Source organism: Onychomys torridus, chromosome 1 (genome assembly GCF_903995425.1).
Source record: "Onychomys torridus chromosome 1, mOncTor1.1, whole genome shotgun sequence".
NCBI classification, from domain to species: Eukaryota; Metazoa; Chordata; class Mammalia; order Rodentia; family Cricetidae; genus Onychomys; species Onychomys torridus.
The window spans coordinates 80,477,106-80,490,214 of record NC_050443.1 but is presented as its reverse complement, the minus strand read 5'-3'; the positions used below and the strand labels follow the sequence as shown (position 1 = coordinate 80,490,214).

Sequence of the window (13,109 nt, the reverse complement as noted above, 5' to 3'; positions counted from 1 at the left end):
GCATCTGGATCTAAAAAACAACACATTTCAAGACTTCAGTGGGTACCCTAAACCACAGAGTATGGAACCTCATATTTACTATGGTTTCCAATGTGTCCTACAGTACTGCACATGGCACCACAGTTGACCTGCCCTTCCATCGCTCATAAGCTGGCGCCTCCTCAGTATGGCTTGCATAATAAGGCCATAATTAAGTGAAATTTGGGGATACTTGAACACTAGCACTGTGACACTGTGACAGCTCATCTGCTAACAGATGGTGATGAAGTAACTCACAGGTAAGTAGAGTTGACAATGTGGTCATGCTGGATAAAGTAATCTACAACCCCAGGTGTAGTAGTTTTGATTTTTTTAAAAAATTGACAGATGTAGTGTATTTGTGTTGTTAAAACAGGGTCTTATGAAGTTCACATTATTCTCAAACTCACTAGGTGGCTAGCCTGGAGTTCTGATCTTCCAGCTGCTCTCTCTAGGATTACAGGATTGCATTGCCATACCTGTCTGATGATACAGTATTCTTACAAAACAATGTAAAATAACACAAAGTCCTCATTCTTACATAACAAATCCATCACATGTTCTCTACACCAAGATACTACTACCCCATAAATTTGTATTTTTCCAAACTATTTTTAAGAAATCTTGTTTGTAGGGAGAAAAAAAAAGATACATCATTCCCTCAGTGTTTGTACCAAACCTTGTCATGTTTGCAGAGACTGACCTCATTCTCCTTAAAGTACATGCCCAAGAGTTTAATGGCAAACACTTACACTTAGAGCACTGCTACTAGGATTTTCCAGCTTCTCAACACTGCAAATAGAACTACACAAAGGACCTGAGTAATGACTCCTTGAATTGCACTGGAGTATTTATTTGAGATGAAAATGCAGTGGAATTTGTACATGCTGTTTGTTTGTTCAGTTTTGCTGTACTGGTGATCAAACCAACTACTTTGCACACCTAATAAGCAGGTGCACAAATAAAAATAAAATTCAACCTCTTAAATCTATCTAAAATCTGATTTCAGCTGCACACAGGGTGCTCTACCATACTTACCCGCTGCTGCTGAACAATATTTTTGTGCTCACGTGCCACACGTGTGGCCCATTTCCGAGCCTCCTTATTTAGACTGTGTTCCTCTGTGGTACCAGTTTCTGATTCTAACTGTCGACTCTGCAAGACAACAGAGAACAGAGAGAGAAGCACTGTTATCTCCACTGCAGCTCTACCAATCCGGGGTTGGACCAGAGGGTCTTTCCTTCGTCAGCACTGACAATATAAGGCATGCCCTACTACTGTGGGAAGCAAGGTCTCATGTCACAGAAGTCAACGTGAGGCAGCTACACAGAGATTAGTAGCTTTGGAGGCCACTGGGGATGAACTCCTTCCTCTTTTAACACTTGATTAGCAACACTGAAAATTCCAGAAAACACCTGTCCTCTGAAAGTCAGCCTTTCATTGTTGGGACACTGTGCCCTCATATACCTAAGAAAATGATATCTATTGACTAAACAGGAGGACTTCCCACAAATTCTCTTATCACTATCTTCCTCACTTATGAGAAACTGCTAAACGCACAAAATTTCCACCAGAGGAAAGAGCCATCCCTCCTGTTAAGAATTCTCATCAGGGCAGTGGTGCAGTATGCCTTTAATCCCAGCACTCAGGAGGCAGAGGCAGGCAGATCTGACTTCAATATCACTACCTTCCTCACTTATGAGAAACTGCTAAATGCACAAAATTTCCACCAGAGGAAAGAGCCATCCCTCCTGTTAAGAATTCTCATCAGGGCAGTGGTGCAGTATGCCTTTAATCCCAGCACTCAGGAGGCAGAGGCAGGCAGATCTGACTTCAAGTCCAGCCTGGTCTACAGAGCAAGTTCCAGGTCAGCCAGGGCCACACAGAGAAACCCTGTCTTGAAAAAACAAAACAAACAAAAATAATCCTCAGGTACTGCTGGAGAGAAGGCTTAGTAGTTAAAGAGTACAAACTGCTCTTGAAGAGGCCTGGAGGAGTTTGGTTTCCCAGCACCACATTGGGTGGCTTACAACTGCCTGTAACTCCAGCTCCACGGTACTCAACACTCTCTTTCTGGCCTCTTCAGCACCTCTACTCATGGGCACATATCCATACACAGAGACACACACAGATAAATTTTAAAAATTTCAGGTACATTTCCCCAACAATTTATTTGCCTTTTGTATACATTAGAGCAGATATCAGAAAATTATCAGAGCTCTTATTTTTTTAAATTTATTTACTTATTTTAAAATTTTGTGTCTTTATTTACTTTTATTGTATCCCCTGAAATAGGAGTTACAGGTGGCTATGAGCTACTGTGTGAGTGCTGGGAATTGAACCTGGGTCCTATGCAATAGCAGTCAATGCTCCTAACTGCTGGGCCATCTCTCTGGCTCCATAGATTATGGTGGTAATTTTTACTAATTTTTAAATAGATGCATAAGTAAAATTTAAATGTGCAAAAATCCTAAAGTAAGTGGGTATTTACTTAACCTGTAGAAAATGAAAATAAATATCAGAAATATTGGCTAGAATTATAGTAAAATATGATATAACAGAAATTCAATGTCAGAGTTTTGCTACTATTATATCCTAAAATCTTGTTATTCATAGTTCAAAGAAAACACAGATGAAAGACTCTTCTCTTTTCCATCAGGAAATTGGAGGGAGAAACAGTCCTCATTTTTTTCTGCCTGTATACATCATACTTATCTATGCTTTATGGATGTTGACCTGTGCTTTTTCAAAGATGTATAGCAACATTCTGAAGGACAGTCATTACTAGTTCTGGTAATGAGAGGAAGACACATTGAGATGTACATAGGGTCGGAAAGGGAAAATCTATTAGCTGTCAGAAACAGGCCTCCTGGTGTTGCCCAGGCTATTCCTGAACTATTCTTTTTTTTTTTTTTTTTTCTTTTTTTGGTTTTTCGAGACAGGGTTTCTCTGTAGCTTTGGAGCGTGTCCTGAACTAGCTTTGTAGACCAGGCTAGCCTTGAACTCACAGAGATCCACCTGCCTCTGCTTCCTGAGTGCTGGGATTAGAGGCATGCACCACCACTGCCTGGCTCCTGAACTATTCTTGATCCCCAGAAGCTAAGTAAAATATAGGGAGGAGTCATCTTGCTTGGGTTGACTATTATTTATTCCACACACCTTTTAGCTTATAGAAATGCTAACGAATAGGGCAGTGAGATCTACTTTTTGGAACAGAGTAAAAGAAGTCTCAAGGGATTGATAGTTATCAGTCCCATAGAGAAGGTAAGTACCTCAGGATTTCATCATCCTTGTCATCTCTTCTATCTTTGATAGTCTGGTATTTCCTATGGCAACTAGGAACAAAACTTAAAACAAAAAAGGAGCTGGGTGGTGGTGGAGCACGCCTTTAATCCCAGCACTTGGGAGCCAGGAGGATCTCTGTGAGTTTGAAGCTAGCCTGGTCTACAAAGTGAGTTCCAGGACAGGCTCCAAAGCTACACAGAGGGACCCTGTCTTGAAAAAGCCAAAAAAAAAAAAAAAGAAAGAAAGAAAGAAACAAAGAAACAAAACAAACAAACAAACAAACAAAAAACCCAACCAAAAAAAACCCAAAACAAAACAAAATTAGACTCCTCTTATGTGAAAATAATAACAACAACAAAAATAGATAGCCAGTATTTATGACTGTGTGCCAGGCACCAAGTCACAGTGCTTCTTTTATACCTAGTAAGGTAGTCATTTCAGGTGCAAGAAAGGTGAGTTAAATACATAGAAAACAAATAGCTGGAAACTAATCTATTATCTCTCTATTGTACAACTACTCTATGAATATCTAACGCCTGATGACTCACATGACAACTGGATGGCTCTCTAACACAGATCCAAATAAATGTACCTGTTAATTCTTCACAGCCTAGGCTTTATTGGTGTGTGTGTGTGTGTGTGTGTGTGTGTGTGTGTGTGTGAATTAGTACACATTTCATATCTTCCCGAATAATTATACATTAAAAGCTAATTTCAGCATAAAAGGTATACTTTACATACTTTAGGATGTTTTTCTTTATCTATCAAAACAGGGTCTCACTATGTAGACCTGGCTGACCTGAAACTTGTTATGTAGATTAGGCCAGTCTTTAACTTATGGTGATCCTCCTGCCTCTGACTTCTGTGGTTTGGGATTATTGGTGCGTGTCAACCCATCTAATTTTGATTTATAGGTATCATCTCAGAAATGATAACATGAGGATATAAAGACTACTTTAGAATAAAAAACTATAGGGAAATATAGACAAAGTCTTTCAGAACTGACTATGAATAAGCTAATAAGTTACTACACTAAACAACTTGACATTGGCTGCTGTCATTTGTAATCACATGTAATCAACACTACAATTCCTCAGTTGATGGCAGTAATGAACAAAAATAAATACGGCTATAGAAGTTCATTTTAGTGGCTGGGGAGATAGCTTAGTGGATAAAGTGCTTGCCTTATAAGCATTAGGATCTGAGTTCAAACACTAGAATCAGTCACAGGCACACATATAAATGCATGCACAGGTGTACTAGAAAACACACACAATAACCACAAATATGAACATATAAGTACATGAAATTTAGTTTGGCAAGCTCCTTTCACTACAGTATTCTAAAACATGAGTCATGATAATATATTAACTGGAAACAAGTTTCATCAGTATGATATAAAAGATATGCCAAATAACAATGTTCAGTGGCTAGAAAGATGTCTAGGTAGTTAAAAACATTGCTGCCCTTCCAGAAGACCAGAGTTCCATTCCCAACATGCACATGGAGAAGCTGACAACTGCCTTCAAATCCTGATCAAGGGAATCCAACATTCTCTTCTGGTTTCCTTGGGTACCTACACACACATACTCCCATGGGCAGTATTCATAAACAGAAAGGGGAAAAAAGGTACAGTTAACTCTAAGCCTTAATAATAATACTGCAATGATATGTTTCAAGTAGATATTTTGGACTTATGTAGGAGTGCATATGTATGTTGCAATTTGAAATGGATTATGTATGTGAAAAGGTTTCTTTTTAACAAAGATATATTATTTTCTGTGTATGGGTGTTTGCTTGTAGTGCTCACAGAGGCCAGAAGGCGGCACTGGGTTCTCTGGAACCGGAGTCACTGTTGCTTGCCAGCCATGGGTCCTGGGAACCGAACCTCTGCAAGAGCAGCAAGTGTTTTAATTGCTGTGCCATCTCTCTAGGTCTCCCAAAAGTTCTCGTTCTCTCTCTCTCTCTCTCTCTCTCTCTCTCTCTCTCTCTCTCTCTCTCCTTTTGTTTTTGTTTTTGTTTTGAGACAGGGTTTCCCTGGGTAGCCAAGGCTGAACTCAAACTCACAATTCTATCTCAACTTCCCAAGTGCTGGGATTCTACAAATATGCTATCTCACCAGAAAAAAAAAGTGTTTTTTTTAAAGGATATGGAATTATTCAGAATAGTTCTATTTTATCATAGTAATATACCTGGAAATTCAAATAATTCTCATTTAAACCTGGATTAAATGTTAGTAGCTCAAAATTCTTAATTCAAATTACAAAATTAAAAATAAAACTAAGGAACAATTATTCTATCCTGCCTCTGAAATGAATCTTATGTTACTGTCATATCTAAATACATTCTATAGTTCTCCACCTATAATAATAATTATCTATAAAACTCTCAACAAAAGCCTAGGTTATAACATGGTATTTCTCAAATTCTCTCATATCATCACAGGGTATTTATCATTTTAGGACTAGATCACTCTCTTTCAAACTTTTCAGCTACAGTACTTGCTGAGTGACTTTGAACAAACATCCTCAACTTTAAAGCAAAGGATTCAAAATTGCATCTAAAACAGAGTTGTCATAAAGATGAAATGAATTAATAATAGGTCATGTAGTTAGAAAAATGTCTACCATGAACTAAATGTTAAAAAAATACCATCCATTAATTTTTGTTATTTTCTAATTTCTGATATGTTGTTTCTTGATCCCTGCAGGACAAATTTTATTTTTTTAATAATTTTTATTTTTATTTTTTTGAGCTGAGGATCGAACCCAGGGCCTTGTGCTTGCTAGGCAAGTGCACTACCACTGAGCTAAATCCCCAACCCAGGATAAATTTTAGCTCATCATCAAGATTTAATCCATAACAAGAGCCTGTGAGAAGGCTCGGTGGGTAAAGGCACATGCCATTAAATCTGATGACCTGAGTTTAATCTCTAAGACCCACATAGAAGAAGGAGAGAATTACTCCCATAATTGTCCTTTGACTTCTTTATTAAGAAACACTTAAAAACACTTAATTAAAACAAAGACTTTTAAAACAAGAAAAATAACATAAAAGCAACATAAAATGTAAAAATGAATAAAAGTTGAAATAGATATTTTACCAAAGTAGATCTATAAAGGTCTAGTAAGCTCATGAAAACATTTAACAGCTAGTCATCGAGTAAACACACAAACCAAAACTACCATAAAATACTATTTCATAACCACAAGGATGGCTGAAATCAGAGATGGGCTGGCATGTGCTTGCCTAGTATACATAAAGCCTTTGGTTTGACCTCCAGGTCTGTGAAATAAACAACAAACAAAAATAGATGGACAATAACAAATATTTGTTATAATATGGAGAAATAAGAACCCGCATACAAAGCTGGTGGAAACAAAAAATGATGTGGTTACTTTGGCAAAAAGTTTAGCAGTTTCCTAAAATAATTTAAACATAATTTACCATGACCCAGCAACCCTAGAGAATCAAGACCAGATAAACCATTTGAATAGTCCAATAACCCCTAAGGAAATAGAATCAGTCATTAAAAGTCTCCCAACCAAAAAAAGCCCAGGACCAGATGGTTTCAGTGCAAAATTCTACTAGATCTTCAAAGAAGACTTAATACCAATACTCTTTAAATTGTTCCACACGATAGAAGCAGAAGGAATATTACCAAACTCCTTCTATGAGGCTACAATTACCTTGATTCCTAAACCAAACAAAGATGCAACAAAGAGAGAGAACTACAGACCGATCTCCCTCATGAACATTGATGCAAAAATACTCAATAAAATACTGTCAAACAGACTCCAAGAACACATCAAAACAATTATCCACCATGATCAAGTAGGCTTCATCCCAGGGATGCAAGGGTGGTTCAACATACGAAAGTCTGTCAATGTAATACACCATATAAACAAACTCAAAGAGAAAAAAAACCACATGATCATCTCACTAGACGCAGAAAAGGCATTTGACAAAATCCAACACCCCTTCATGATAAAGGTCTTAGAGCGATCAGGAATACAGGGAACATACCTAAACATAATAAAGACAATTTACAGCAAGCCAACAGCCAACATCATATTAAATGGAGAGAAACTCAAAGCAATACCACTAAAATCAGGAACAAGGCAAGGCTGTCCCCTCTCCCCCTACTTATTCAATATAGGACTTGAAGTTCTAGCCAGAGCAATAAGACAATATAAGGAGATTAAGGGGATACAAATTGGAAAGGAAGAAGTCAAGCTTTCCCTATTTGCAGATGACATGATAGTATACATGAGTGACCCCAAAAATTCAATCAAGGAACTGCTACAGCTAATAAAAAACCTTCAGCAACATAGCAGGATACAAGATCAACTCAAAAAATCAGTAGCCCTCCTATATACAATAGACAAAGAGGCTGAGAAGGAAATCAGAGATACATCACCCTTTACAATAGCCACAAATGCTATAAAATACCTTGGGGTTACTCTAACTAAGCATGTGAAGGACCTATATGACAAGAACTTTAAGTCCCTGAAAAAAGAAACTGAAGAAGATGTCAGAAAATGGCAAGATCTCCCATGCTCGTGGATAGGCAGGATTAACATAGTAAAAATGGTGATCTTACCAAAAGCAATCTACAGATTCAATGCAATCCTCATCAAATTACCAACATAATTCTTCACAGACCTGGAAAGAATAATACTTAACTTCATATGGAAAAACAAAAAACCCAGGATAGCCAAAAGAATCCTGTACAATAAAACAACCTCTGGAGGCATCATGATCCCCGACCTCAAGCTCTACTATAGAGCTACAGTAATAAAAACAGCTTGGTACTAGCATAAAAACCAACATGTGGACCAATGGAATCAAATTGAAGACCCTGACATTAACCCGCACACCTGTGAACATATAATTTTTGACAAAGAAGCCAAAACTGTACAATGGAAAAAAGAAAGCATCTTCAACAAATGGTGCTGGTATAATTGGATGTCAACGTGTAGAAGGCTGCAAATAGATCCATATCTGTCACCATGCACAAAACTTAAGTGGATCAAAGACCTCAACATAAATCCAGTTACTCTGAACCTGATAGAAGAGAAAGTAGGAAGTACTCTTGAACGCATTGGCACCAGAGATTACTTCCTAAATATAACACCAGTAGCACAGACACTGAGAGAAACAATCAATCAATGGGACCTGTTGAAACTGAGAAGCTTTTGTAGAGCAAAGGACATGGTCAACAAGACAAAGCGTCAGCCTACAGAATGGGAAAGAGGTCTTCACCAACCCCACATCTGACAGAGGGCTGATATCCAGAATACATAAAGAACTCAAGAAATTAGACATCAAAGTGCCCAACAGTCTAATTAAAAAATGGGCTATAGAACTAAACAGAGAATTCTCAACAGAGGAAGCTCAAATGGCTGAAAGACATTTAAGGAATTGCTCAACATTCTAATTATCTGGGAAATGCAGATCAAAATGACTCTGAGATACCACCTTACACCTGTCAGAATGGCTAAGATCAAAAACACAGAAGACAGCTTATGCTGGAGAGGATGTGGAGCAAGGGGAACTCTCCTTCACTGCTGGTGGGAATGCAAGCTTGTACAGCCACTTTGGAAATCATTATGGCGCTTCCTTAGAAAATTGGGAATCCATCTCCCGCAAGACCCAGCTATAGCACTCTTGGGCATATACCCAAAGAATGCTCAATCATACCACAAGGGCATTTGCTCAGCTATGTTCATATCAGCATTGTTTGTAATCGCCAGAACCTGGAAACAACCTAGATGCCCTTCAACTGAAGAATGGATAAAGAAAATATGGTACATATACACAATGGAGTAATACTCAGCAGAGAAAAACAATGACATCATGAGGTTTGCAGGCAAATGGATGGGTCTAGAAAAAATCATCCTGAGTGAGGTAACCCAGACTCAGAAAGACAAACATGGTATGTACTCACTCATAGTAGGATACTAGGTGTAAAACAAAGATGACTAGTTTTTGTTTTTGTTTTTTTGGTTTGTTTTTGTTTTTGTTTTTGTTTTTGTTTTTTTTGAGACAGGGTTTCTCTGTGGTTTAGCCCTGGCTGTCCTGGTACTTGCTCTGCAGACCAGGCTGGTGTTGAACTCAGAGATCCACCTGCCTCTTTCTCTTGAGTGCTAGGATTAAAGGTGTGCATCATTGCTGCCCAGCCCACCTTTTTTTGAGCTACAGTCTCTCCCTAGCTTGAAGCTCACCAAGAAGGCTAGGATGGTTGGTCAGCAAGCTATGTAGAGTTACCTGTCTTTACTAGCCACAGTACTGTGATTCTTTTTTTTTTAATTATAATTCATTTCTCCCTTCCCTTTCCTCCCTTCAAACCTTCCCATATCCCCATCCCTACTTGCTCTCAAATTCATGCTCTCTTCTTTCATTGTTACTGTAGGCATATATGTATACAAATATACATATATACACACCTAGATATTACCTGTTCAGTCTGTTACTTACTATGTATGTTTCGGCTGACCATTTGGCACCAGACAACCAATTGTTATGCTCTTTCCTGTGGATTGTTAAGCAAAGCAAGCCTGTTGTTTGTTTTGTTTTGTTTTGTTTTTTCCGGACAGGGTTTCTGTGTGTAGCTTTGCATCTTTCCTGGATCTCGCTCTGTAGACCAGGCTGGCCTCGAACTCACAAAGATCCACCTGGCTCTGCCTCTCGAGTGCTGGGATTAAAGGCGGGCACCACCACTGCCTGGCTTTTGTTTTGTTTTTAAAAAGTGGGTTCTGGGTATTGAACTGCTTGCAAGAAAAGTACTTTATTGACTTCTTCCCAGCCTAGTAAGTGTCAAGGTGCAAACAACCTAAATGTCCACCAAATAATTAACAGATAAACAAAATGTGAAATATTCATGCAATGCAATATTAATCAGAAATTAAAAACAAAAAACAAGTACATTCAACAGCATGGATAAATCTGAAAGATATGTTAAATGAAAGAAACAAGATACCACAGACTACACATACTGCATGATTTAATTTAGTGAAATGCCCAGAAAAGGAAAATTACAGAGACAGAAAGTGTAAGTTGCCTGGATGAGGGGGGGAGGGGTCCTTCTCATGATCAAATGTTCTAGAACTTATTTATAATGATGCTTACATAATTTGGTAAACATACAAAAGTTATTGAATATACTGAACTGAGTAAATAATATAAGTATGCCTCAATAAACCTGTTTTAAAAAAATCTGGGGTTGGGGACTTAGCTCAGTGGTAGAGCACTTGCCTGGCAAGCGCAAGGCTCCAGGTTCGATCCTCAGCTCCAAAAAAAAAAAAGAAGAAAAAGAAAAAGAAAAAAAATCTTACCACATCAGGATGTACTGATTATATCAGTCACTGGACACCAAGAAAATGCCACCGCATGCAGTTAATGCCTTAATCTTATCTGTGTATATGTTAGTGAGCTCATTTAGTCCATGGTCTGTAGATTACCATATAACCGAGTGACTTCCATATACAGCAGGGATTCAGTGTTTGCTGAAATGATATATGCTTCAAAACAAGATGAGAACAAGAATGTTTATAGAAATATGAATGAGGACAGAGGCAATTAGTCCTTCTTACATGGCCAAAGTTCACCTCACAAGATGAGTGAGTTAACAGCTCTGACTTACACTCTTCACTCCATGGTAGGTTTAGTGCTACCAACTCTAAAAGGAAGCAGTTAAATAGTGGCTCCATCCTCATGAAGAATAGTAGACTATATGGAGAAGAAAAAATATTGGGGATTGTATGTATGTATGTATGTATGTATGTATGTATGTATGTATGGTTTTTTGAGACAGTTTCTCTGTGTAGCTCTGACTTTCCTGGAGCTCTCTTTGTAGACCAGATTGGCCTTGAACTTACAGAGATCCGCCTGCTGCTGCCTCCTGAGTGCTAGGATTAAAGGTGGGCACCACCACCACCTGGCAATAAATTTACCTTTTACTTTATGTGCATTGGTGTTTTGCCTGCATGTATGTCTGTAAAGGCGTTGGATTTCCTGGAACTGGAGTTATAGACAGTTGTGAGCTGCCATGTGTGTGCTGGGAATTGAACTCAGATCCTCTGGAAAAGCAGTCAGTGCCCATAATTGCTGAGCCATCTCTCCAGCTTCTGGGTGTTTATTTTTTCTGAGTAGAAAAAAATTACATACAAGAGCTGAAATTAGGCCGCTGGCGGCTCTTACAGAGGACCCGAGCTCAATTCCTAGCCCTTGCATAGTGCTCACAGCCATCTGTAACTCTGGATCCAGGGGATTCAACACCCTCTTTGGGCTTCTGCAGGCACTAGACACACACAAAGAACAGACATGCATGGAGGCTTTAAAAAACACAAGACACATAAAAATTACACACAAAATATTTATCTTCTTCCATTATAAAAAAAATGATCCATTCCTTTTCAGAAGGAATGTATAGCAGGAAGAACCTTAATACTGCCATCCTAACAGTTATGTGCCATTCATCCATGGTAAGATTTTGGTCAAGTTTCTTTACTTTTAGGCTCCATTTTTCTTTTAGTAAAGGTAGGATTAGTTTAATGCCCCTGTATTGAGGAAACTAAAGGTGATTCAGATAAGATGAAGAATGAGCACTTCACTTTCTTAATTATAAATAGTTTTTAAAAAAAAAGCCTTCCGAATTTATAAGGTAAAAACTATTGATAGCCATGGCTGATTCATTTAAGGGCCCCCTAGACATATATATATATGACTTGTATGCCAACATCAGGTCCCGCCCTTCAATGACATGCAAGCCACCCTTCCACCCTTGCCCACGCCCCCATATACCTCAGCTATGGTCATTCTCAGAGCACTGACAGGGGAGAGCTCAATATCCACCAGTTGGGCAGCTTTTAAACTCTGCCCAGTAAAGAGTGCACAAGGACAGAAAACAGCAGAGAGTTAGAATTGTAAGGTAAACAGGGACATAACAGCTAAGAACATTAGCACAGTGTCTAGAAACAAAGATAGGTATTAGGGCTATAGTTAAGCTTTGGAAAAGTGAGGTAAGAGTCACTACTATTCTATGGCAAATGGACAAAGAAAAAAATCTCAAATTGGTCAGAATTTTCAGCTTATCAAACTCGAGAAACTTGTTCATACTCTTCATATTCTATTTCTTTGAAAAGCAACATCTCATTTTGTAGCCCATGGTAGCCTTCTCCTACATCAGTGTCCCTGCTGCTAGAATTATAGGAATGAGTTACCATACAGAATTATATCCTGTATTTTCTAACGTTCTACTTATTCATTCCAGGCTTCAAAGAAGTCAAACTCTTAAGAAAATGTCACTGAGTCATTAAGTAGAAGCTGAGTGCTTGTAAAGGGGGAAGAACTGGGAAGGTAGCTCAGCAACAGAGCACCTGCCTAGCACTCACAAGGCCTTAGATTCATCCCCAACACTGCCAAAAATAAAAAAAAATTAAATTAAAAAGGGAGGCATTACTATAACAAATAAAGATTGTTATATAGAGAAGAATAAGTATTTCCTCCATTTCTTTCACATAGCCTCCGACACAAGGCTATTTAGAATGTAAGAAAACAAAACACTGGATATGGTGGCTGACACTGTAATTCCAGCACTTGGGAGGCAGAGGCAAGATGTCTGTGAATTTGAGGCCAGCTAGTGCTACAAAGCTGAGACTTTATTTTGTGGGGAGGGTGAAGAAAAATCAAGCACACATCTATTAAACTCATAACTATATTATAAGCTCCCCTGCTACCGACTCTGAATTTATCAAAAGACTTACAAATATACTTTGCCTTCTATCTTAGCTTGTCTACTTTAG

General features: G+C 38.4%; 1 protein-coding gene across 2 annotated transcripts in view; it reads right to left on the bottom strand.

Annotated features, from left to right (window-relative positions):
* Fchsd2 (FCH and double SH3 domains 2) overlaps nt 1–13,109 on the bottom strand; it is a 213,222-nt gene that overhangs the window by 33,713 nt on the left and 166,400 nt on the right. Inside the window, exons 11-12 of one of the 2 annotated variants that reach the window (XM_036187261.1) lie at nt 12,109–12,180; nt 1,057–1,173 (exon numbers count right to left, since the gene is read on the bottom strand). In XM_036187261.1, coding sequence (XP_036043154.1) covers nt 1,057–1,173; nt 12,109–12,180 — 189 coding nt within the window. The remainder of the gene's footprint in view (nt 1–1,056; nt 1,174–12,108; nt 12,181–13,109) is intronic. The other variant, XM_036187271.1, reaches the window with a different exon arrangement.